At 49.2% G+C, this 24,035-nt stretch overlaps 1 protein-coding gene, 2 non-coding genes and 1 pseudogene across 3 annotated transcripts in view; 3 read left to right on the plus strand and 1 right to left on the minus strand.

Moving 5' to 3' along the window:
- Positions 1-1,113: 1,113 nt before the first annotated feature.
- Positions 1,114-1,814, minus strand: LOC139054777 (cytochrome b-c1 complex subunit 6, mitochondrial pseudogene; annotated as a pseudogene).
- Positions 1,815-11,852: 10,038 nt separating this feature from the next.
- The window catches only part of LOC139054774 (transmembrane 9 superfamily member 2-like), an 87,037-nt gene continuing 74,854 nt past the window's right edge, over positions 11,853-24,035 (plus strand). The window contains exon 1 of the mRNA XM_070532373.1: positions 11,853-12,108. Coding sequence (XP_070388474.1) covers positions 11,923-12,108 — 186 coding nt within the window. The 5' untranslated portion in view covers positions 11,853-11,922. The remainder of the gene's footprint in view (positions 12,109-24,035) is intronic.
- TRNAM-CAU (transfer RNA methionine (anticodon CAU)) lies at positions 18,231-18,302 on the plus strand. The gene has a single exon. It is a non-coding gene; the product is annotated as a tRNA-Met (tRNA).
- On the plus strand, positions 21,822-21,893 carry TRNAM-CAU (transfer RNA methionine (anticodon CAU)). Its single transcript has one exon. It is a non-coding gene; the product is annotated as a tRNA-Met (tRNA).

Genomic DNA, 24,035 nt, shown 5'->3' on the forward strand with positions numbered 1-24,035 from the left:
CTCTTAAAGGGGCCCTGACTCACCCCTCAGGCTTAACATAGACAATAGACATAGTAACATAGAGAATTGGTAGCATACGCAGCTGTGAACATCGGCCAAGTTTTGCCAAGGTACGCGGTACATGGAGCTCACAAGTGGAGCATGAAGTCGCCTTTCTTTGAAACCCTCAACAGAAGCCTGCTCCTCATTCACTCCTTGGGAAGTATTCTGTAAGAGCACCTAGTGGACATGTCCAATTCACCTGCTCCTGACATGCCGATTAGCGGTGGCATCTCGCTGCTGCGGATGCGCAGCCCAGCCCAGCCAATTAGAACTTCAACAGCAAACGAAATGGACATATCCACTAGGTGAACGTACCCTTACAGAGTACGACCCCTGGACGCTTTGTTTCGTAAGAAAGCGGATTCCCATACGCGACTGCTATTGGCAGCTGCGGTCGCCTACGTAGCGTAGGTACCGCGGCCGCCGCGGGGTGCCGCCACGAGTCCACTGGATAAGCGCACTGCGGCTCGCTGAGGACAACCGCGTTTGGCTTGCATCTAGCGCGTCATAGGTTAGTCGTGGGCACCAAAGGCGGTAGTCGAGGGGTCTACGTTAACATCCAAAATAAAATGTGAACAAATTCGAAAGTTGTGGGCACGCCCCACTGCGCCGTAGCCTCGGAGTGCAAGGCATTGAAGAAGGAACGGGAGCACAGCGGCGGCTGTGTCGTTGATCGTCAATAACTCCGCTTCTGCTGAACGTATTAGGGTGCTTTTCGCGGCAAAGTATTCCTGAAATAGCCTATTTTCACTTCAAATGGCTTTCTCCACTTCAATTAAAAGTTGTTCAGGGCCCCTTTAATCGATTTTTTTTTTTCAGCGCGCATCTTTCCGCTACACCTCTCCGGTACAAATTGCTTGAAGCGCTAAACGCTTTAAAATTTACATGTTCAGTGAACTACATGCCAGTGACAGCATACCGATCTAGGACTTCTTGTGTCGGGCAGGTCGACACACCGGAGCGCTTCACTGCCGATCGACAGTAGCGCTGTCAACGACAAAAGGCGCAGCAGGAGCACGGTAAGCAACGCGCACTAGTGATTCACCGGCAAATGAATTGACACGTTAAATGTTATTTTCTCTTCCCCCTGTGCGTTTCGGGAGGGGTGTGGCTTTATTGCTCTTCGCAACGCTGCGTCTTGTTGCTTCCGTCACATGCAATCCGGGCGCGAGTCGCAACACGTGGAAGATCTCCAATTCCTCGAGTCGTCTTCATACCGTACGGTAGGCGTCCACGAAACGTGCACGCAGCGACCGAGACACTTCGAAGGCTACTTGAGGTGCTTGAAGACATCCCTGGAGGCACAATGGTCGACGCAGTGCAGGAAATCGAACAGTTCCTCGGTGCACGTCTCCAGCGTCTCTGAGCGACTGCGGACGCGTGCGTTGCACTCGTCCAGCTTCTGGCTGTAGGCGGCACACTTGTCTCTGGCGCGGCACTCGGCTCGTAGCGTCTCCAGCGGGTCCACCAGGCCTTCGTCGGAGGGGGCCGCCTCCTTCTTCTTCGCCTTTTTGTCCATGGTATCCCGTTACAAGGACGCACGTACCGTTTCCGCTAAGGCTAGCGTTCCACGAGACTGGGGTAGTACGTGTTTGCTACAGAGGTGACGTTCGGTGTTCGGGTTAGCTTAAACGACGTCTGCGGCCCAGCTTTGGCAGAGAAAAGAAAATCGACGCAGCGACGATGATGATGATGATGGCCTCAAAGGGCGCCACGTTGGCCACGTGTCCATGAAAGGAAATAGAACTCGCACGCAGTTGGACCGATGACCCAATCGCCAGAACGTTAGTGCGCCGTGCTCGTGAATACGATAGCGAAGTGGATCGAAATAATTTTTCGCGTAATTGCGTCCCCACGAGCAGGCATGCGACGCTGAACAGCGTCCCGTTTGCACTGTGGTCTGCTAGAAGTATATACGCAATTTGTACCGCTCACCCTTTATCTACACTGTACACTTTGGATGCGGATGCTTTGTAGAGTCCTGTACAGCATACAGCAACGCTCTTTCGCTGTTGCGTACGTCACTGCATGATCATTGCTGCTCGGCTACATCCGATGGGCCCAACGCTGTTGCGATCGCCCCGGTCGAACCAGGAAGCGACGATTAAGTGCAATTTAAAAGAAAATGACCATTTAATTGTTTTGTCAACAAAACTATGGTGCCGCAGAATATGCGGCCGCTGATTCCCATATATAGCAACAATGAAAGTAGTCGCAAATAGGTTTGCGAGTATTGGCAGCGAGAACTTAACGGAGTCGCCATCTGTCGCAACGCCGCCTCGCTTGCGCAATATGGAGGATAACGCGGTGCGCTCCTCGTAGGTTTGGCTGTCGGCACTCAGTAAGGACTCCACGCGGGAGCCCTCCTGGAGATTTCCGTAAGTACTCTCTGTTGTGTCGGCAGCGGCAGGCAAGCGGGGGGCCCCGACCAGCGAACGCCCGGCTAACGCCGGCGCAGTAAAGGAGACGCGGAGCGAACTGCTCCCGTTTAAAACCGGAACGAAGACTCCGCCGACCGGCGGCTGTTTATTGCTAATAAAGGGTTCACACGCCAGATGACACCTCCCAATTGGTCCAATGTTCGTCACATGACAGAAGGGGGTGCGCCATCTAGCTAAACAGCTACAAAACATACATGTGCGATGACACATAGATCTGACAGGGGGCGACACTATACTACACTCTCGAAACGACAGAAGTTTTTTTACTGTGAAAATAATCTTGGGCGAACAGAAATCACAGCATGGTTTTCAGACGCTATCTCTTTACCGAATATGCACAGTGAATGCCCACTGCGCGCGGACGCGTCGATGAAGTCCCCCGAACCGGTTTCTAGCGTGAAATGTAGGCAAACGCCGAGAGCAAACTATGTGAAATACGTTCTTATAGTGGGCCGTCTGTATAACCGAATGGAACATAAGAGAATGAGGCCTCAATGCAGCGATCGCACGGGTTCGCAGCGACCTATGCGCGCCTGCATGCATGTCCGCGCACAATGTTTCGTTTTCGCGGCGAGCGTGTTTTCGCACCGTGCCGTGAGCTTTAGGCCGTAGCATATGAGCATTTGACAGTACAAAAGCAACCACTGTTGCGTGGACGCTATATCAGAGTTGTTGAAAAATGTCCCGTTGCGGTGGTTCAATATTTCTTTTTTTTTCAGTTCAACATGAATTCAATATTCACTATCATTATTCCTCAAGTTGCACCGCGCTGTATGTTTATATCGGTCTTCCCTGCGAGCAGTTTCCCGCTGCTTCTTTTGCTATAATCTAGTACATTCATTGTTCCGTGCTAAGACGAGCATGAGCATATGTCATGCCTTTTTCTTAATGTGCTTATACCGTTACCTTTCCGTTGCAGTGAGCTTGCCAGTATCTAGCGTCAACAAATTCATAGATCAACGCTGCCTGACATTAGCCGGTCAGCGCGCGCAGGCGAGCGTCTCAGTGCGCGCTTTCTGCTATTCACTGAACATCGAAGCCTCGACACCGCAGAAGAAACCTTCCTCGCGGAAGTGCTTGCTATACTTACCGAGTAGCCGATGGCTCCTTATCGGTTTCGGAAGTTTCGGAATCCCAGTTTCACGCAGCTTCTTGTCCTGCGGGTACGAGTAAGGCTGACACCGGACTCCGTTGCGTACGTCCGGCACTGGGGTACCGAGTCATGCTCGTCACGTAGCCTACCATGTTGGACGCCTCCAAAGGCAGCCAATACCTTTTATAGTGTTTTCAAGTGTTGTCAAGCAGGCACCCGAAGCGGGAAAACCTCCCCACTCCATCAGAATCGCAGCGCAGGTGGAACTTTTAACTTTCGTTTTCAGCTTGCTTCGGCGCTTCCGAAGCAGCCGACGAAGCCGCTGTGTCCACGTGATCCCTCATGCCACGTCACGCCGACGACGGCTTTTCCAGTGGTGGAGCTCGCCCCCGATATGGAATTGACACGTGTATCACCCATTTTGGCGCATCTCAAGAATAGGCGCAATGAACGTGGCCCGGATAGGCGCAGAAACGCGACACAGCGCTACGGCATGTAGCCTTTAAGACGCGCATATGCCTCCCCCGCGATCAGAGCTGTGTGCGTTCGACAACGAACGGCGTCCCGCAGCTCGGGCTGCCGTTCTGGGCATCGTCAAATTCGCCAGCTTGCGCCAGCTGTGATTCGCCCAGAAGGCTGCGTGCTGCCTCTGTGATTGGCTCAAGATGCCACCATTATCACGGAATTAAACATAATGGCGGAATTTCACGAAGTCGAGAAGGTCACACTCGGTTGCACAAGAGCACGCGTGCACCTTGTACGTCGCCGGCCACCGCCTGCAGGAAAAGGGGCGAAGGAGCCAGAGAAAGGTAGTCGCTGAAGAAAAAAAAGAAAACATGCAGATGCATGCGAGCCGTACATGTACGGCCGCTGGATGGAAATGCCCACCGTTTGCCTTTCTATAATGTGGCCACATCAAATACGGCAAAGCTTACAGTGTAAGAGAGTTTGCACATCCTTCGGAGGTCTGCCACTGCCTGAGATCTACCCGAGACTTTATCAGGCCACGGTCGGTCTAGAGTGCGCGCCTGGTGTTACGTCCTTTATTGCCGGAGGCTGGGTACAGACTGACGGGAAGCCACCGTCACGTGACACAGGATACACACAGGGTTGCTTAGCCCCAAGACTGTCCCGCTATAACACTCCTCCCCCCTACGTCACGTAGTCCTTCAGATACGCAGGACGGTTGCGTTGGCGCTGTGGTCGCTGGACGTGAAGGGGTGCGCTCACTTCACTGTCCTCACCACAGGAAACAGGTTCGGCACTGGGTGTTGCAGCCTCTTCTCGTATTTCTCTCTGGTCCCGGGATGCGCTGACTTCACTGTCCTCACCACAGGAAACAGGTTTGGTACTGGGTGGTGCAGCCTCCTCTCGTACTTCTCTTGGGCTCCGTCTTCCAGGGTACTCTGGGCTTGAAGGAATGCCGCTTTCGGAACACCCTGCCGGGAAAGCAACCAACGATTCCTCCTCCTCGCACATTCCAGTGTCCAATGCGTAGCTGGCAGAACGACTTCTGAGTTGGTCAACATGCCGTCTCCACCGACGTCCATCCTTGGTGACGACCAAGTACGACACTGGTCCAGTGACAGAATCCACAATGCCCGGCAACCACTTGGGCCCATAGAGATAGTTGCGCACAAACACTCGATCCCCCACTTCAAACAGTCGCACTGCCTGGTTACGGCGCTGCATCACCTGCTCCTGTTTCTGCTGCACAGTGGACTGCAGGTCAGGATGCAGACGCTCTAACACAGTTGAAAGTTTTCTGCCCATTAGCAATTCGGCTGGGCTTTTGCCTGTTGTAGCATGAGGCAGGATATGCTGGGTCATTAAAAACCTAGCCAGACGTGTGTCGATATTGCCTCCAACCATGCGCTTGAGTACTTCTTTGGTTTCGCGCACCATCCGCTCTGCTTGACCATTTGAAGAAGGGTGATATGGGGCAACGGTCACATGTCGGATTTGATTTCGGCACATGAAGTCTCTGAATTCCTCCGAACAAAATGCGGTTCCATTATCCGAAACGACAGTCTCTGGAATGCCATGGGTAGCAAACAAAAAACGAAGCTTCGCACAAACTGCAGCTGCCGACATGGAAGTCATTCGGCACACTTCCAACCACTTCGAGTGAGAGTCCACCACAATGAGGAAGACGTTGCCTTGGAATGGCCCAGCAAAATCGATATGTAGTCTTGTCCAAGGACGCTTGGTGAATTCCCAAGGGTGAATTTTTGCAGCTGCTGGCGCAGACCTGGATTCTTGACAACGTGCACAGTCCCTCACCTTCTGCTCCACGTCTCTGTCAATTCCTGGCCACCACACGGCTCCTCTGGCGAGCCCCTTCATCTTGATAATTCCTGGATGAGCTGTGTGAAGAATGTCCATGACATATGGTCGAGCTGGCTCTGGAATGACGACACGACTGCCCCAGAGCAAACAACCTTGATACACTGACAGTTCATGCTTGCGGATCACAAATGCTGCAAACTCTTCCGGTAGCTTGCCCTCTGGCCACCCATGCTGCACCCAATTGCAGACTCTAGCCAACAGCTTGTCCCTTGACGTAAAACTTGCCACCTTCCTAGAGTTCCACGTTACTTCTGGTGCCATTTCTAGCATTCCTACTTCCCAAAGACGCTGCTCCTCTTCCTCCACCTTACTGGCCCTCAGTGGTAAACGACTGAATGCATCAGCATTGGAAAGCTTCTCTGCTGGTCGATACTCAATTTCATAGTCATATGCTGATAACATGAGGGTCCACCGCAGCATCCGTGGTGATAGCACCTGGGGAATAGGCTTGGCATGGTGCAACAGTCCTAAGAGGGGTTTGTGGTCCGTCACAATTTTGAAATGCCTCCCATACAGAAACTGATGGTATTTCTTAACGCCAAAGCCAATGGCGAGCGCTTCTCGGTCTGTTTGGGCGTACTTTCGTTCTGCCGCGCTCATAGTCCTTGATGCATATGCAACCGGTCTCTCGCTACCATCTTCCCCCACATGACTTAACACAGCACCCAGTCCATACGGGGAAGCGTCACAGGCAAGCACTAGGGGCCTGTTGACATCATAGTGCACAAGAACATGCGATGATTGAAGCAGATCCTTCGCCTGGCGAAATGCGTCTGCCTCTGCTCCCGTCCAACGCCACTCGCGACCCTTGTCCAACAGCCGGTACAGTGGCTCCAAGGTATGTGCTGCTCCCTTAAGAAATTTGTTGTAAAAGTTCAGAGCTCCCAAAAAGGCTTGAAGCTCCTTTTTGCATGTTGGCTCCGGGGCCTCGTGAATAGCACGCACCTTGTCTTCTGTCGGCTGCACACCTGCAGAGTTCACGATGAATCCCAAGTAACGCACTTCCTCAACACAAAATTGACATTTGTCAAATTTCAGTCGCAAACCGTCTTCGTGGATTCTTTTGAGCACCTCTTGCAAACGAGCATAATGCTGTGCCTCATCCCTTCCACCGATCAAGATGTCATCCAAGAACACCAGCACACCATCAATTCCATGCAACAGTTCTTCCATGTACCTCTGAAAAATAGCCACTGCCACTGCCACGCCAAATTGAAGACGGGTTACGCGGAAAAGTCCCCGATGTGTTGTCACCGTCAACAAGTCAGCTGTTTCTTCATCAACAGTCTTCTGTTGATACGCTTGTCCGAGGTCTAGCTTTGAAAACTTCGAGCAACCTGCCAGCCTGGCAAACAGCTGCTCTGGTGTTGGCAGAGGATACGTTTCCCACTGCACCACACGATTGACGGTGCTCTTGTAGTCCCCGCAGATCCTTATCGATCCATCTTTTTTGACAACTGGAACGACCGGTGTTGCCCACTTCGAGTGCCGTACAGGCTGGAAAATGCCTTGGCTCACCAACCTGTCCAGTGCTTCGTCGACCTTCGGTCTCAATGCAAACGGTACTTGCCGTGGCTTCAAAAATCGCGGCGGAGCTGCCGGGTTCACCTCTATGTGTACAGGAGGCCCTCTACTTGTCCCAAGTCCAGGCTCAAAGACTGAAGAATACTTCTTGAGCAAGGCCGTTGTTCCTTTACTGCCAGTTCTACTCGGCTCACACACACTGTGAACGCCACTCAGACTTATTCCCAAGGACTTGAACCAGTCTCGACCGATAAGTCCGATACTAGCACCCTTAACCACCACCAATCGCAGGCGATGTTCCTGCCCCCTAAATTCCACCGTCACGGTCAATTCACCCAACACTCGTAGTTCCTTGTTATTGTAAGCTCGGAGGTGAAGGCTACTTGGGCGCAACGCCCTTTTCGATATTCGCAGCTTCCGCATAGTCCGGTTGTTGATGACTGAACACACTGCACCCGAGTCCACCTCCATCTCTAGGGGACTTCCGTTGACGCGCACTTCCACTCTCACGGCTGGCTCCTCACCAGACAGTACGAACACGTCGTATACGTCCGACGCAGCATTCTTGTGACGGCCTCCATTGGCCCGTTTTCCGTTCGGAGAGTTCGGTTCAGCCGAAGCGCGAGCTGTAGCCTTCCTCCTGCATGCTCTTACTATGTGCCCTCGTTGCTTGCAGAAGTGGCACTGCACATTAATGAATGGGCAACTGCTTGGCGAATGCGCACCTTTGCAGCGGAAACATCCACTTGTGCTCCCAGGCGAACCCGCCTGCTTCTGGGTACCCTCCTTGGCTGTCCCCGGCGCCGAGACCTTCGTAACACATGGGTCGAAACGCTTCCCGCTCACGCTGCATACTTCAGACGATGTGGCACTGCCGCGAATTTGCTCAATCTGTCGCTGCGCAGATTCCATGGCAATGGCTTTCTCCCGAGCTGTCGCAAACGTAAGCTCCGGCTCCGCCAGCAACCGACGCTGAAGAGTCTCGCTTCGCACCCCACACACCAGTCGGTCGCGCAACATGTCGTCGAGCGACGCACCGAAATCACAATGTTCCGAGAGACGTCGCAGTTCTGCGATGTAGTCCGCAATTGACTCACCGGGCTGCTGCTGACGCGTGCCAAACTTGAAACGCTGAACTGTCACCGACGGTCGCGGTGAGAAGTGGTTTGAGAGACGCCTGACGATCTCATCGTAGGCCACCGCCGACGGCGCGTCCGGAGAACAAAGGGAACGCACGATGGCATACGTTGCTGGGCCGCAAACGCTGCAGAGCGTTGCTCGCTTCTTCTCGTTACCGTCGATGTCGTTTGCTTGAAAGAAAAATTCGAGGCGCTCCAAATACAAGGGCCAAGACGGCGCCTCCGTCGGAACGAATTCCCCAATCGTGCCCAGTGCAGCTGCCATTTCGGCTAGCCCTACGCCTAATCAGGCCTAACTTTTGATCCTCGTCGCCAATTATGTTACGTCCTTTATCGCCGGAGGCTGGGTACAGACTGACGGGAAGCCACCGTCACGTGACACAGGATACACACAGGGTTGCTTAGCCCCAAGACTGTCCCGCTATAACACCTGGCTTTTGGTGCGCGTCCAGACGCGGGACACGACCCGGCACCGGCCGCTCTATACGGACGCCACCGGTGCCCTGTGACGCACTCCGACGGTCTTCATTGTCCCGTGGTCTGGTCCAGCCTCTTCCTGTGCTCGGGGCGTGTTAAGGGTGTGTGTACAAACCACTCTGGTCCGGTCGTATACGTCCGCTTCAGGGCTGCGAGTTGCTGGTTGTTTCCTGGCTGGCACTGACCACGACCCATGACCACGACGCAGCACGTTGCCGCCGCGGTTCCAACAAACGCCGTTGGCACTTCGAATATGGCAAACTGTGGTTGACTTCTACGCAATGCGAAGCACTCAAGATTTGTGGAGAGCTGTTGTAACTGTTGTGCAGCGAACGGCGTTATGTAGAGGTTGTCTATAGACTGTAGGCCATATGGTTATATATATAATAGGTATAGGACAGAATGTTTGTAATATTAAGATATTAAGATTGAACGTGAACTAAAACCCAGAGTCACAAACCCTGTGGCCTCAGTGCATGTATCTCCCCAGTGCACATGCCGGTCGGCCCTGCGGTACAAAGTTATGGACGGCACAATCACAGGGATCGGCCCAAGAAAACGGCGGCATAGGCTTGCTTGTCAAAAAGTGGCTGGATTTTGAGAAGAATGCTTCGCATTGAAAACCTCTCGACTCTTGATGGTCGGAGCCAGCCCACCTGCGTATTCGCGACGGTGAATAAATGGCCAATAATTGGCCTATGGTGATGGAGGCAGCTCACGCACCATGGTCTCGCTGTGTACGAGTGACTCATCATCAGCATCATCAGCATCATCATCATCAGCCTGGTTACGCCCACTGCAGGGCAAAGGCCTCTCCCATACTTCTTCAACAACCCCGGTCATGTACTAATTGTGGCCATGTCGTCCCTGCAAACTTCTTAATCTCATCCGCCCACCTAACTTTCTGCCGCCCCCTGCTAGCTTCCCTTCCCTTGGAATCCAGTTCGTAACCCTTAATGACCATCGGTTATCTTCCCTCCTCATTACATGTCCTGCCCATGCCCATTTCTTTTTCTTGATTTCAACTAAGATGTCATTAACTCGCGTTTGTTCCCTCACCCAATCTGCTCTTTTCTTATCCTATAACGTTACACCTATCATTCTTCTTTCCATAGCTCGTTGCGTTGTCCTCAATTTGAGTAGAACCCTTTTCGTAAGCCTCCAGGTTTCTGCCCCGTAGGTGAGTACTGGTAAGACACAGCTATTATACACTTTTCTCTCGAGGGATAATGGCAACCTGCTGTTCATGATCTGAGAATGCCTGCCAAACGCACCCCAGCCCATTCTTATTCTTCTGAGTATTTCCGTCTCATGATCCGGCTCCACCGTCACTGCCTGCCCTAAGTAGATGTATTCCCTTACCACTTCCAGTGCCTCGCTACCTATTGTAAATTGCTGTTCTCTTCCGAGACTGTTAAACATTACTTTATATAGTAGTGACTATATAAGTATATTGTGACATTATACCATTGGCGACAGGCATGAAATCGCACTCTCGTGTGCGCTCACAGAGATATTTGCATATTTTAGGGCTTGTACAAATGTTAACCGTCACCTAACGTCATGCCCGTATCAGCGTTCCTGACAGGAAATTTTCGAGCGCGCAGCGCTATAGAAATTAGGCGCATGCAAGATGTATTGGCGATTATTGTTTGGGTACTATACAGGGTGTTTCAGCGAACACTTCCAACAATTTTTAAAGGTTGCCAGTGGTAGATAGCTCAATGCTAGTTTATGAGCCGGTCTACTCGAAGCGGCGGACACTACTTGTACCAAAAATTGAAATTTGAAGTCGTCTAATTCACAAGAATTCACTAATTAACATTTTAACTAATCATCGTATGACCCATATTGCAATTTACAAATTCTAGCAGTGTACTTCTCAAGGCGGATCCACTTGAAAGGAATTCTCAGGACGACGCCAGTTTCGACATATGAATTCCCGAACTTTGCGGAGAAATGCATTGGTGTTCCAGTTACTTGTGTGCTTCAGTGCGTGAAACTACGTTTTTTTTAACAAGTTCACTGGAATGTACAGCATGTTGCACGTAGAGCACCGCACTTTTCTCATTCAGCGAACACGATCATAACAACGTACGTGCATCGCGGTAACATGTGCTGTTCCGTTTCATTTGTGTTATTGCCACGGTATCACAGATAATCGAAGGCTGTTCATTATTTAGAAGCTCCTCAGTTTCCCGGCTGTATAATTGTGAACTATATATGGCATGCGCGCATCAGTAGTACAAGCAGTCGACTTTCCTTTTCTTATTCTTATTATTTTTAACCAAGCGGACTCCGCGCGAACTTCATATATTATGTTGCTTTAAATGTGATAAAAGATTCGGTTATGGGAGGTCGCTTTTCACGCACGTTCGCATTCGATTCGGAAATATCGCTGTTCGAACACCGCTAGATTTAGGTGCGTGTAAAAAGAAAATCTTGGTTGGCCAAAATTGTTCGGGAGCCCTCAGCTATACGGCGTCTCTCGTAATCCACTGCGATGTTTCAGGACTCAGCAATTTTTTAAGGAAAATATTCGGGCGAAATCTTAGACGAGGTAGCTCGTGCAGTTCTCCCTCCTGTGCTGTAGCGTGGCCGTCACGGCGAACAGCACGCTGTCGCAATAAAAAGAAATGCAAATTCACTGCAATGTAGTGTGGCCAATCCCCCTTGTGGGTACGAGCCATGTTTTTGCCAACAACAACTACAATCCACTTCAGAACCACGGCGTACGCGGATTCCCTGGAGGAGGAAGAAGAAGATATCAAAGGGGGCTCGAACCGGAGCGGCGCGCAGCGCTTGACCCCGAAGGAAGAAGAAGAAGAAGAAGAAGGACATTCTCCGAAGACGCTCGATGGGCCTGCGGAGTGCTGTGCGGGCGTGGCCCATGGCGGAGGCCGCCGGGAAGCCGTCGCTGCCGCTGTTGGTGCTGCTGGTGCTGCAGACGGGCTCCTGGGCACCGGGGGCGGTGGCCTTCTACCTCCCGGGACTGGCGCCGGTCAACTACTGCAAGCAGGACGCCACCACCGCCCAGTGCCAGGTACGCGTGTGCGCGCACGGCGGCATATACTACACGCTGGCATGGCATTCTATATAGACTTTGTGTGTGTGTGTTCGGTGAATGGAGGTCCAAGCGATTAAAAAAAATGAAAACAAAAATACAGAGACAAGCCGTCAGAGCGCCCTAGCTTAATCTCCTTTCTTCGAACCAGTAGTTCAAGTATAGCCACGAGGTGGATGCGTCGATCATGACGTCGTGATCGCTGGTCCGCTTCGTTCGTGCGATAATTGTGGCTGCCACACGCGAGAGAAGTGGCAAGAAACACTAACACGCGCAGAACTTTCCTTTGTTTGTTCTTATAAGAAACCTGATCATACCTAGCCAGCATTGCCGCACTACGTCAGCAGATTTAGATGCGTGTCATGACGTCACGATAATGTCATGCCCGCAAGGTCTGCCATTTGGAGACCACATTAAAGTGAAATATTAGAGCGCGGCTCCTAGGCGCTCTTTCCTGCGGCGAGTGTCGGCGTTGTTCCTCGTAACCGAGAGAACGAACACGGCAAAGGATGAAAGCGAACGCGGAGCGAAGCGGAAAATGAAAGACGGTGATAGCGAAGAGAGCGCGTGAAGGAAAGCGGAGCAGAAGGGTGCAGCTGAACCATGAGACGGAAAGCGGAGGAGAGGAGGAAGGTATGGGGAAAGCGTGAGAGGAAAAGCGTAGTGCCGTGCAAGACGGTCTTTGCGGCGACGATGGCTACGAGATGGATCCAGAATAGCGCTCGTCGTCTGTATGGGAACAAAGCGCTGCAAGAGCGGAGGTCTGCGTCGTTTGATGTGAATCGCGCCCACGCGTCAGCCACGCGGTGCCTTTCGCGATCTCCCAATAAGCGAGGCAGTCGATCGTGCCACATTTAGCTCCGTTTGCAACGTGCCGCGCATGAGACAGATTGTCCGCGCCAGCCAATATATCGCGAAATGAAAACACGTATACAGTTGCGTTCAACTTTGGCATTACAGGGTATCGTAATCGTCGGTGAACCTCCGTACGTGCCTATAGTGTGTACGTAGGTGATGCGGCATATATACGTAAACCAACCTCTGATGATATCCTGCAGCATTCGCTAGGGACCGTGGAAATGTGTGGTATCGGTTAAGTGCGTGTTCACGTTGGTCCCGCACAGTCACGCTTGTCATATACGCGTGCGGCACCAAAAAAAATATAAAAATAAAATAAGAGAAGCGCAGAAGATGACTAAATGCCAATCCAAGCAATGCGTACATAAAATACACGTGAAGCACCCTTCGGAAGTACTAGAGGACTGCATTACTACTGCCGGAAATCTACACTGGAATTGTAAACGCTTCACTATCAGTACACCCGAGATTTTTTCTGTGTTTAACATAGCACGCTCGAGAATCTCAGGTGGTCCAGTCGGATCGTGATTCTGGCACGTAATACCCCAAAATTTAACGATTTTTTTTCATTATATCTAAAGTTATGACTGAGACCTGCGTATGTTCTTTAAAAATACATGCATAATAAACTAAAAAGGCTTTCAAAGCAAACTCGGGGCTCCGACGCATGCATGGCTGTGTTGCTGCATGCAGCTGTTCTTTGACATTTGATGCCCACCACGTCACCATGTGCAGCCGAGTGCTGCGGAGCTGCCTTCAGCAGGTTCGTACTCGCTGTAAAATGTTCGCGCACAGTGTTATGAGATATAAGGACAGCAGTATCAACCTAAGAATAAAAAATATTATATGGACGCTGCTAAACTGAAACACAATTTGCGTATATGCTCCAGCCTATTTGCTGATTTCCGTGACTTAGCCGTTTTGTACGTCAGCCGTTTCCAGCGTGCATGCAGATGTGTCTGTGTCACTGTTTTTCGTGTCAAACCTGAACGTCTTGGGCTAATTTTATGGTTGTTACTGATATCAGTGCTCAGCAATATTACTTTAGCTTGAAACAACGAGTCTTTTTTTCTTTATTTCCAATTAACCTTGCATGTACATCAGCCGATTTAACTTGTTAAGCTGTGAGTGGACCCCATCTGATTCGGCTATCTGTCATGGGCGAAAGACAAGTGCACTACGGTTTTCTGGGCGGAGCTTGTTTGTCACAGACGAGCAGACGAGCTGCGCCATGGAAGCGGTGAGCCTTCCGCCCTGAGAAACCGGACTCGTTTGTCTTTTTCCAGTGGAGCTTGCCGAGAACCGAGTGATGTTTTGGCCGTGCGTTGCAGTGTACGGTAACCCCCTCGTTTCGCTTTTCAAGCAAAAGAAAACACGCAGTATACCTCTCCTCGAGTACATGCGTATATAATTTTTCATGTATATTATGGTGAAAGTTGTTCACCTAATTGTGATTTGCTGCAAACAATAAGTGCTGACAATTTTCAGTTACCACAATTAACACATTCCATAGACAGAGTAGTAGCTTGTAGTGACTTCTGTATATAAACTTATTCAAACACTTTTTAGAGTTAGAAAAGAAGCGAGGAAGCACTAATATGCATGCATTCACGATACCCAACAGACTGCCTTTAGTTCTTGTAAGCTTCCAAGACGCGAAAGGCTTCCCACTTTCGACGTTTGCAAGCACAGGCCCTCAAGCCTCCTATCGCCTGCGTTGCTGCGATTTTACCCGCCGACGTACTACCCAGTAAAGAAAAAGCCGCAGTAGTACGCTCACATACAGATCGAAACCAATTCACATTTTCAGCAGTTTGGAGCTAATCTCAATTTTACCGGATTCTTCCGCCGCAAAATGCTCGACAAATTATACATACACGTCCTTGGGCACCCCATGCACGCTTCTTTTAAAACACGCTTCATTCGCTGCGAGCTCGCAAAGTCAAGACCGGAAGTTTCTTGGAAACGGAGGCCATAAAATAAAGAACCAAGGACAGAAGGACAGCTGCCACGGTGCATTGGAAATCATTTGAGCGAGAATAGTCGCAAAAACCAAAAGAATTTGAATCTACTGAAATGGCAAAACGTTCAAAACGGCAAATTTCGACATTGAGCGGTCACCTAGCAGAGTGGCGCAGTGGAAGCGTGCTGTGCCCATAACCCAGAGGTCCGTGGATCGAAACCACGCTCTGCTAAACTTTTTTTTTTTTTTACCTAGCGTTTTTTTTTAGTTTTATTTTTAATGCGGTTATTCAATGTCTTCCCGGCTTCATATTTTTCCGCATCTGAACATGCAAACATGTTGAACACAGCGGCGTGCGGGCATATACGGGGTGTCCCAGCTATCAAGCATCACGTGTTTAAAAAAAAAAACTGGTCATTCTACGCCAACCAAGTCCATATTATTCGCGGTCGTGTAGAGCAGCGGTCAGTAATATTATCTTGGTGTCATTCAATTAATCAATTAATTATTGCAACTAACTACTTTCTAATTACTGCTCTGAAAGCCAATGAAGCATTTGTGGAAAAATGAAATAAACTTAATACTGGCCTACTTCCAGCCAGGCACTTCCTTGCTCGTTTATTTTTTCCTGCTGATAAATAAAGCCCGGGAAAAATGAAAAATGTCGCGTGACTAACCGTTCGCCCGCATCAGAGAGAAGCGCTGTCTCAAATACGCTACTGGACCGCACTCTTTTCACGACGCATCAACCATCAGCTAACGCAAACATGACGACTAAAACACCAGTGTGCATTTCGTTATTGGAATTACTTGCCGCAAGACTGTCTTCGCAACAGACGCGACATATTCGTGCTGAAGAGGCTTTTTAACTTGATCTATATACTGTATATACTGTATACATTGGCCTGTTTATTTTTGTTCTTTTAATTCATATACTTACTTGCTTTATTACTGCTGCTGTTAATGACAACTCAGGTACATATTTCTTTACTGTGCAATAAACACTATTCCATTTGTTTATAATGCCCGAAATGTGCCCTTAGCCTATCCGAAGAAGTTAACAAATCCACAAATTTCACAAATTTATTTCTAATAACGGTGCGCTTCTTCTATAAAAATTAAGCGGAGTCTAACTTATCCGTAAAAGATATATTGCTCCTTGGAATACTCGATTAGGGTAGTCGTGGACGGCAGATGATGATGATGACGATGACAACGACGACGTGGTGCCTTTGCCTTTGTAACTTGTTGCCGCATTTCCAGTGGCTTGGCAATAAAAAAAAGGGAAAGAGAGGGAGAGGGGAAGGGGAGAGGAGGGTCACATTATGGTTTAGCAGCTCACTTTGTGTACTTCCGTAGGCTTCACCCGGATCACCTCCCCACAATTGAAGCTCTCGAAGCGCCGCTTAGTTCGCTCTACGGCACCCTTCGTAATCTCCCCACCATCGCCCTCGAAACCTAGTCCAACATGGACGGGAATGTCTCCTAGACACTGGGGCTCAGTATCCTTGCACTGCATCACAATGTGCTGCACAGCTTCGCCAGCACCACCACATACGCGACACGTCACATCCGGCTGCTCACTTGCAATCCTCCGTTGGCGCGCCAGCGTGCGCAGTGCCCCAGCTCATGCCTCGAAGAGCAGGCGGCTCCTAGGTCTATTGTCAAAGATCGGTACCACGCCAATGGCTCCCTTGTGTCGGCCATATATAGAGTCACTGTGGCCTTTTAGCTAATCGCGTGTAGCCATAGCGCCTCCTCCTTTTCCTTGACGCGGTCGCGCACAGGGCTGTCGTGTAAATTGTGAATGCGCCGCAATGCTGCCGCTGACAGTGGAGTCTAACGGTACCGGGCTCTGCAATCGCCTCGACCTTTTCTTTCTCCTCTTTTTTGTTTGTTCTTTACATTCCCCTCCCCTTCCCCAGGGCGCTGAGTCGTGCTCGCTAAAAGGCTGTAGAAAATACCGCCTCTTCCTCTTCACAATCACACACTCTCTCTCTGCCTGATATATTGATTCACTGAGTCCGCCTGTACGGCTGCCGTGAAGAAGCCACATTTCTTATCAAGGCCGTACATGCGGTCTGTCCATGGTCGGTGCGGTGTCCATAGTTGGCAGCCTTGTCGTAGCCCTTTGGACAACACCACTGATTCCATCATCACCCCAGCAAAGGACGCCGTAACCGTGTTGCTGCTGTACAGCTGTCTTATCGTAGACAGTAGAGCTTCTGGGAGACCCAGGTCACTCAGACAGTTGAAGAGACTAGCCTGTCATACATTATCATACGCTTTCTCCACGTCCAGGAAGCTGCGTAGCAAACCGCGGTTTTCCTTCCCGGCGATCTCGGCACACTGTGTTCGCACGTGAGGTTGTATTCCAACCGCATGCCCTTGCGGAAGCCATCCTGTACCTCTGTGAGGAACTCTCTGGACTCTGCCTAACCATATATCCAGTCCTTTAACACGTCTGTAAAGGCTCTGCACAGTGTGCAGGTGAGTGTCAGTGGTCTGTAGTTGCAGAGATGACCTGCGTTGCCTCCTTTCTTGGGGATCAGCACCACTCTGCCGAGTCGCCATTCTTTTGGTAACTCCGCGTGATCTGACACGGTGGTGAAGAAGCCAGCAAGTTGATCCTTGGAGATCGCACCTAGGCGTTTAATTAGGCGAGCTAGGACCATCTGGCCCTGTGGCTGTGTGCGTTCGAAGGTGGGACAGCGCACGATCGACACTGCTGTGACAGAAAGCCCAGTTTGTTTCCGGGAGGTATGGAAGGGCTGGTACGCTTCCGAGACTTGATGTGTGTAGGGCTGTCACTAGTTTCTGCAGAGCCATACAGGGTCTTTAGGAACCAACTGGTTTTCCGGAAGCAATGCGGGCAGAGACATCTCGTAACGCTTTATTCAACTAGAACGTATTTGAAATTTTTATAATGTTGCGTAAGCGCTCTTGTCTCAGGAAAATCATAAAATAGTTGCTTGTTTACGATTATGCCGCGGCCGACGCTTAAATTTGCATCAGCAGTTAAGTGAAAGCTTTGTGTCGCCTCTTTATTTACTCTACGCTACTAGGTGGCACTACCAGCGGCAGCTAAAAACTCCCTATAATAAAAGAACGAAACGGTATACCCACAGTCGAAGTTTGAGTGAAGCGCATAAATGTGGAACCTGCATGCGAAGTCGTAGTTTCGGTTTTGCCGTGCAGGCTTCATTCGTGTGGAACAGTAAACGCGCTTGCAATGTGTGCACGTGTGCTGCAGACGACAAAATTGGCTTCATTGGCGTCCAGCAGAGTGGCGCAGTGGAAGCGTGCTGGGCCCATAACCCAGAGGTCCGTGGATCGAAACCACGCTCTGCTACACTTCTATTTTTAACTTCTGTTTTCTTTTTAAGCTGTATTTTTAAAACGGTTCTTCGTCAGCGACTTGAATTTCCATTAATATATATATATATATATATATATATATATATATATATATGTATATGTATATGTATATATATATATATATATATATATATATATATATATATGTATATATATATATACACACACACGTTTGCACAGATGCAAACAGTCGCTGGTAAGACGGCACAATGATGATGATGATAAATTGCAGCCCCTTTGAAGCAGGGCGGAGACAAGGAGTCACCTAACCCGCTTCATTTGTTCAGGTTTTACTACATTTATCGTCATGCATCTATAGTCTCTTGCCTATGTGATCTCTATATTAACTTTTGAATTTAAAACCTTTATCGCTACATTGTACCATTACCTACGCATGCCTACTCCGGTTTGATCCATCTCTTCCCCGCATTTTATTCCACCAATACTGTCATCATCTGTCACCTAAACTGCGGCGACGGGCTGCGGTTGTGCTACAGGTAGGGTCACACTAGCATAAACTTTTGTTGCCTCCTGGTTATGGCACCATATCCTGCTGGCAGCTGCAGAAAGTAGCCGTTCGGAGAGGCCCGGGTTGCCGCGTGTTCCAGCGGAGCAGGCGTGATGGCGGGGCAGCACGCGGCAACAACATATTTAGGCACGTGGGAGCAACCCTCACCGAACGGCTGCTTTCGGCCACTTTCTGCAGCGGCCAACAGGTGGCGACATTGGTTTCAATATCAAGAACGTTTACTTTTGCGACGTTTTCATGACGCTTGCACTCATATTTCATACGTAGAATATTGCACGGAGGCTCCCCAGTGTATGTTTAAAGGGAGCCTTAAATCAAAATAATAAATAAATTTAGGAAATATTAACAGTAAGGCTTTACGTGCCAAAACCAAGATCTCATTATTAGGCACGCCGTATTGGAGGACTCCGGATCAATTTTGACCAACTGGGGCTCTTCAACGAGCAGCTAAATCTAAGTATACACGAGTGGTTTTGCATTTCGCCCGCATCAAATAATAAATCAATTTAGACTGATAAAGCATTATTTGAAAACCGTGTTGTAAATTGCATGATAATAGGTGTCCTATTAGAAGAGAAAATGGAGCTCAAAGCTGTTTTTTTTTTCAAATCTTGCGCCGGAATCTCAGCGCCGGTACGCCGGTGTGACGTGAATGATTTCAAAGTATTTTTTTTTTATCTGGGCGGCGATGGCTCAATAAAGGTTCGCGAATCTTTCCATGTTCAGTCTTTGGCTCCTTTAGCACACAGTGTAGTCTATCTTTGCCGCTAACAAATTACGGGCTTTAGCAGACGCTGTAATATCGATGACGTCACGGCCGGTGAGCCGGTGCGGGAACTTCAAGGCGGCGTCACCACACGTCTTTTGTGTTTTTTTTTCTTACACCAACAAGCATCTTCTCGTAGTCAAAATGGTGTTTTTTTGTTGGTATTGTGGAACAGTAATGTACTGATGCAGAAGAAATAATTTTTCTCTTTAGTGTCGCTTTAAACTAAACTATTTTACGCCGTCAAAAATTTCTTTGCATCTGGCCTTTAAAGGGGTGGAGACATCAAAATTTTCGTTCATGCGTTTGTTGATTCAAACGTTGCGTCATGCTTCAGGGAGCACGATATACACAGCGGGATTCATATATATCCGATAAATAATTTAATAATGGCATTATTATACCGAGCGATTTTGGTTTCGGTTTCTGGGCTCCGGGGGATGCTATGACGTCACAGAGGACGGGCCCGGGACCTATTTGTGCGGCAGCCGTACGGCGAAGCGGCCAATCAGCGACCGAGTGGTCACTCTGGCACCGACGGCAGCTTCACCGCCTCTGATCGTTCGGCGCCGCCGATATCGTCCCTAGGCCTTTTCCGGTTCACTTCAAAGCTAAAGCTTACGGCGCTTTGGAATGAATCACCGACTCTCACAAGCCGCAATATTTTCTTACCGTTGTTGTCGCTCTTCGCAATAATTATAATAATCGCGACAGGCACTTCGAATCACCAGTTGACTTCTGCTGGCAGAGCACGCGTATGCGCGAGCAGACGACGCAGCATAGTTTTACGCCAGTATTTTTTGTGGCCCACGTGACCAACCCATGTTGCGTTTCCTCCTCTGTGACGTCATAGCATCCCCCGGAGCCCAGAAACCGAAACCGAAATCGCTCGGTATAATAATGCTATTATTAAATTATTTATCGGATATATATGAATCCCGCTGTGTATATCGTGCTCCCTGAAGCATGACGCAACGTTTGAATCAACAAACGCATGAACGAAAATTTTGATGTCTCCACCCCTTTAAACTGAGGATGAACCGCACTAACAAAAATGGTCAATTAACTGAAACTCAAACATATGATGACTGAAACACCAGTGAGCCTTTCGTAATTGGAATAACTTGCCAAAAGACTGTCTTCGCAATGCACGACACATTCGTGTGTAAGCTGAAGAGGCATTTTTAACTTGGATTTATATAACGTATACATTCGCCTGTTTATTTGTATTGTTTCATTTTATATACTTACTTGCTTTCTTCGCTACTGCTGTTAATGACAACTATGGCGCTTTTTTCTTTCTTTATTGTGCAATAAACACCCTCCTTTATTTATTTGTAATGTAGAATTTTAGTGCGTCCGGTATTTCGTCAAGCGCGGGCGCTTTGCCGGATGAGTGGGGTTGTAAGCGTGAGCGGCCAGATTTGTGGCGCCAGCTGGTGGTTCAGAGCTCATCCACGTAAACACAGAGCCAATTACTATATATTCTTCTTAGCTGCTGGTGTAAATTTTCTACACCGGCGTAATCATGTTCACAATTACGTCGCTGCCGAAAATTTGCACCAGCAGCGAAGCAGAATATATTAGGTTGCTGCAATTTTAGCTCTGTGTTTGTCTGGTTGAGCTCTACGCCATCAGGCGGCTGCACCGCTCCAGCCGCACACTTTTACGCCCCCGCAAATCCAGCAATCCAACAAACCGCCCCTGTTTGCCGGAATAGCGCACACGCTAAAAGTCTTTATAATACTCCTTGGAATACCCGATCACTGGAGTCGTGGACGGCAGAAGCAACGCGGGCAGAGACATCTTGTAAGGCTTTGTTCAACTAGAACGCATTCGAAATAATTTTAATGTTGCGTAAGCGCTCTCGTCACAGGGAAATCATAAAATAATTGCTCGTTTACCATTACGCCGCGGCCAACGCTTTGCATCAACAGTTGATTTAAAGCTTTGTGTCTTCTGTTTATTTAGTCTACGCTGCCAGATGGCACTACCAGCGGCCGTTTTTAACCTCCATAATAAAAGAAAGGAACGGTGTATCCACAATGGAAGTTTGAGTGAAGCGCAGAAATGTGGAACCTGCAAGCGAAGTCGTTGTTTTGGCTTTGCCGTGCAGGCTTCGTTCGTGGGGAAAAGTAAATGCGCTTGCAAAGTGTGCACGTGTGTTGCGGACGACAAAATTTGCTGCGTCGTCGTCCAGCAGAGTGGCGCAGTGGAAGCGTGCTGGGCCCATAACCCAGAGGTCCGTGGATCGAAACCACGCTCTGCTACACTTTTTTTCTTAAGACCTGATGTTTCTTTTTTAAACTTTGTTTTTAATGAGGTTCTTAAATGTCTTCCCGGCGCCATATCTTTGCGCACCTGAAAATGCAAAATGTTAAACACAGAGGCGCGCACGCACACGCAGGATGTTCGGGCTATCACGCATCACGTGTTCAAAAAACATGGGCCATTCTACGCGAAAATAACCAGGTGCATATTGTTCACAGTCGAGTAGAGCAGCGGCCAGTAATTTTTTGTTGCTGCCATACAATTTATTATTTAATTACAAGCAGTTCTTTTTTTAAATTACTGCTCTGAATGGCGCGCTGCCAATGAGGCATTTGTGGAAAAGTGAAACTTATTTTCAGCCAGGTACTTCCTTGCTCATTTATCTTTTCCTGATTTAATATTTTCCTGATTTTGGACTGCTTCCCTGACCCCTTCGCACAGCCTGCACGTAAAGCTAGACTCCTCCGCGTCTGCTAAGCTCTGGAAACTGGTGTCGTCGAGGGAGCACCAGCGTAGGCACTCGTCGCCCTGCACTTGCTCCGCATCCCTCGCGGCCTTCCCTTTGTTTGGTTTCATCGCTAGGCCTACGTGCTTAGGCTCAACGAGCACGTCCGCCAAATCACTTCGAAGAGCTAGCTGAGATAGTTAAATAGGCTTATCAAATAGGTGCCGCCTAGCACCTAGGCCTAACGAGGGAAACCGCCAGACCTAGACAAAGCCGGTACGACAAAGCCGGTACACACAGCAATCGCCTGTCCCGTCTCGCTTGCTGTGTGTTGTGTTTTTTCGGCGCTATAACCCTCTTCTGGAAACGTTTACCACGCTTACCATGAATTCAAAATTTACGCTCCTGCTCCATGCAAAATAAAACACTTCAAAACCATGAGCTAATAAGAAGAAAAAAGAGTACTTAGCTACGAACGAAGTCGCTGAAGCCCCGACACAGGAGCGTCCGCACGCCCAATTACTATCTAAATGCAAAAAAAACCAGCAAATAAAAACAGAAGCAAGCGGAACATGCACAAGAACTTATGATTTCGTCGTCGCCACGGAGCCCCCAAAAGCACGTGCATCCGCCACAAAAAATCCCCGCAGCTTTTCCACTAGCGTAAACTTATGTCGCCTCCTGGTGGCAGCTGCAGGAAAGCAGCCGTTCGGGAATGCTTGCCGCGTGTCCCATGGGAGCAGGCATGATGGCGGGGCAGCACGCGGCAACAACATATTTAGGCACGTGGCGGCAACCCTCACCGAACGGCTGCTTCCTGCCACTTTCTGCAGTTGCCAACAGGTGGCGACATGGGTTTCAAAATATAAGAAACGAAACGTTTACTTCTGCGATGTTATCGTGAGGCTACCACTCGCATTTCAAACGTAGAACATTGCACAGAGTCTCCCCAGTGTATGTTTAAAGGAACACTAAATCAAAACAAGGAATAAATTTAAGAAATCTAAACGATAGTGCTTTACCTGCCAAAACCACGATCTGATTATGAGGCACGCCGTATTGGCGGACTCCGGATCAATTTTGACGAACTGGGGCTCTTCAACGTGCAGCTAAATCTAAGTATACACGGGTGCATTTGCATTTCGCCTGCATCGAATAGTAAATAAATTAAGACTGATAAACTATTCCTTGAAAACTCTGTTGTTAATTGCACGATATAATAGGTGTCTTATTAGAAGAGAAAATGGAGGTCAAAGCGTTCTTTCTTTAATATTTTGCGCCGGAACCACCAACGTTACTAGATTACTTTCAGTTGTCAAACTCCGCCGCGGCACCTGACCCCTTTCTGTCGCGCCCGCGGGGTGGCGCGCGCGACACTGTCAGCCCGAAGGCGGGTGGTGCGAACAACGTTTGCGTGGGTGGACAGAGACGCGGATGCGTGCAGAAGCGTGCCACGTTTTGCTCGTGTTTCTTATTTGTGTGCCAGGAAAATGCTGCTCGCCTTGTGAGCAAACATACCTGCAATGGAACAATGAAACGGCAATGAAACAAGAAAAAACACGAGAAAGAGACGAAGTGATAGCTAGGGAGGGTGCAGCGCTCTTCCTATCACTTTGTCTGTTCTCACTCCTGTTTTTTTGTGTTATTAAATATTTGCGAGCATTCTACGTCAAAATAGTGTACCAGACCACCGCCT

Source organism: Dermacentor albipictus, chromosome 1, assembly GCF_038994185.2.
Source record: "Dermacentor albipictus isolate Rhodes 1998 colony chromosome 1, USDA_Dalb.pri_finalv2, whole genome shotgun sequence".
Lineage (NCBI taxonomy): Eukaryota > Metazoa > Arthropoda > Arachnida > Ixodida > Ixodidae > Dermacentor > Dermacentor albipictus.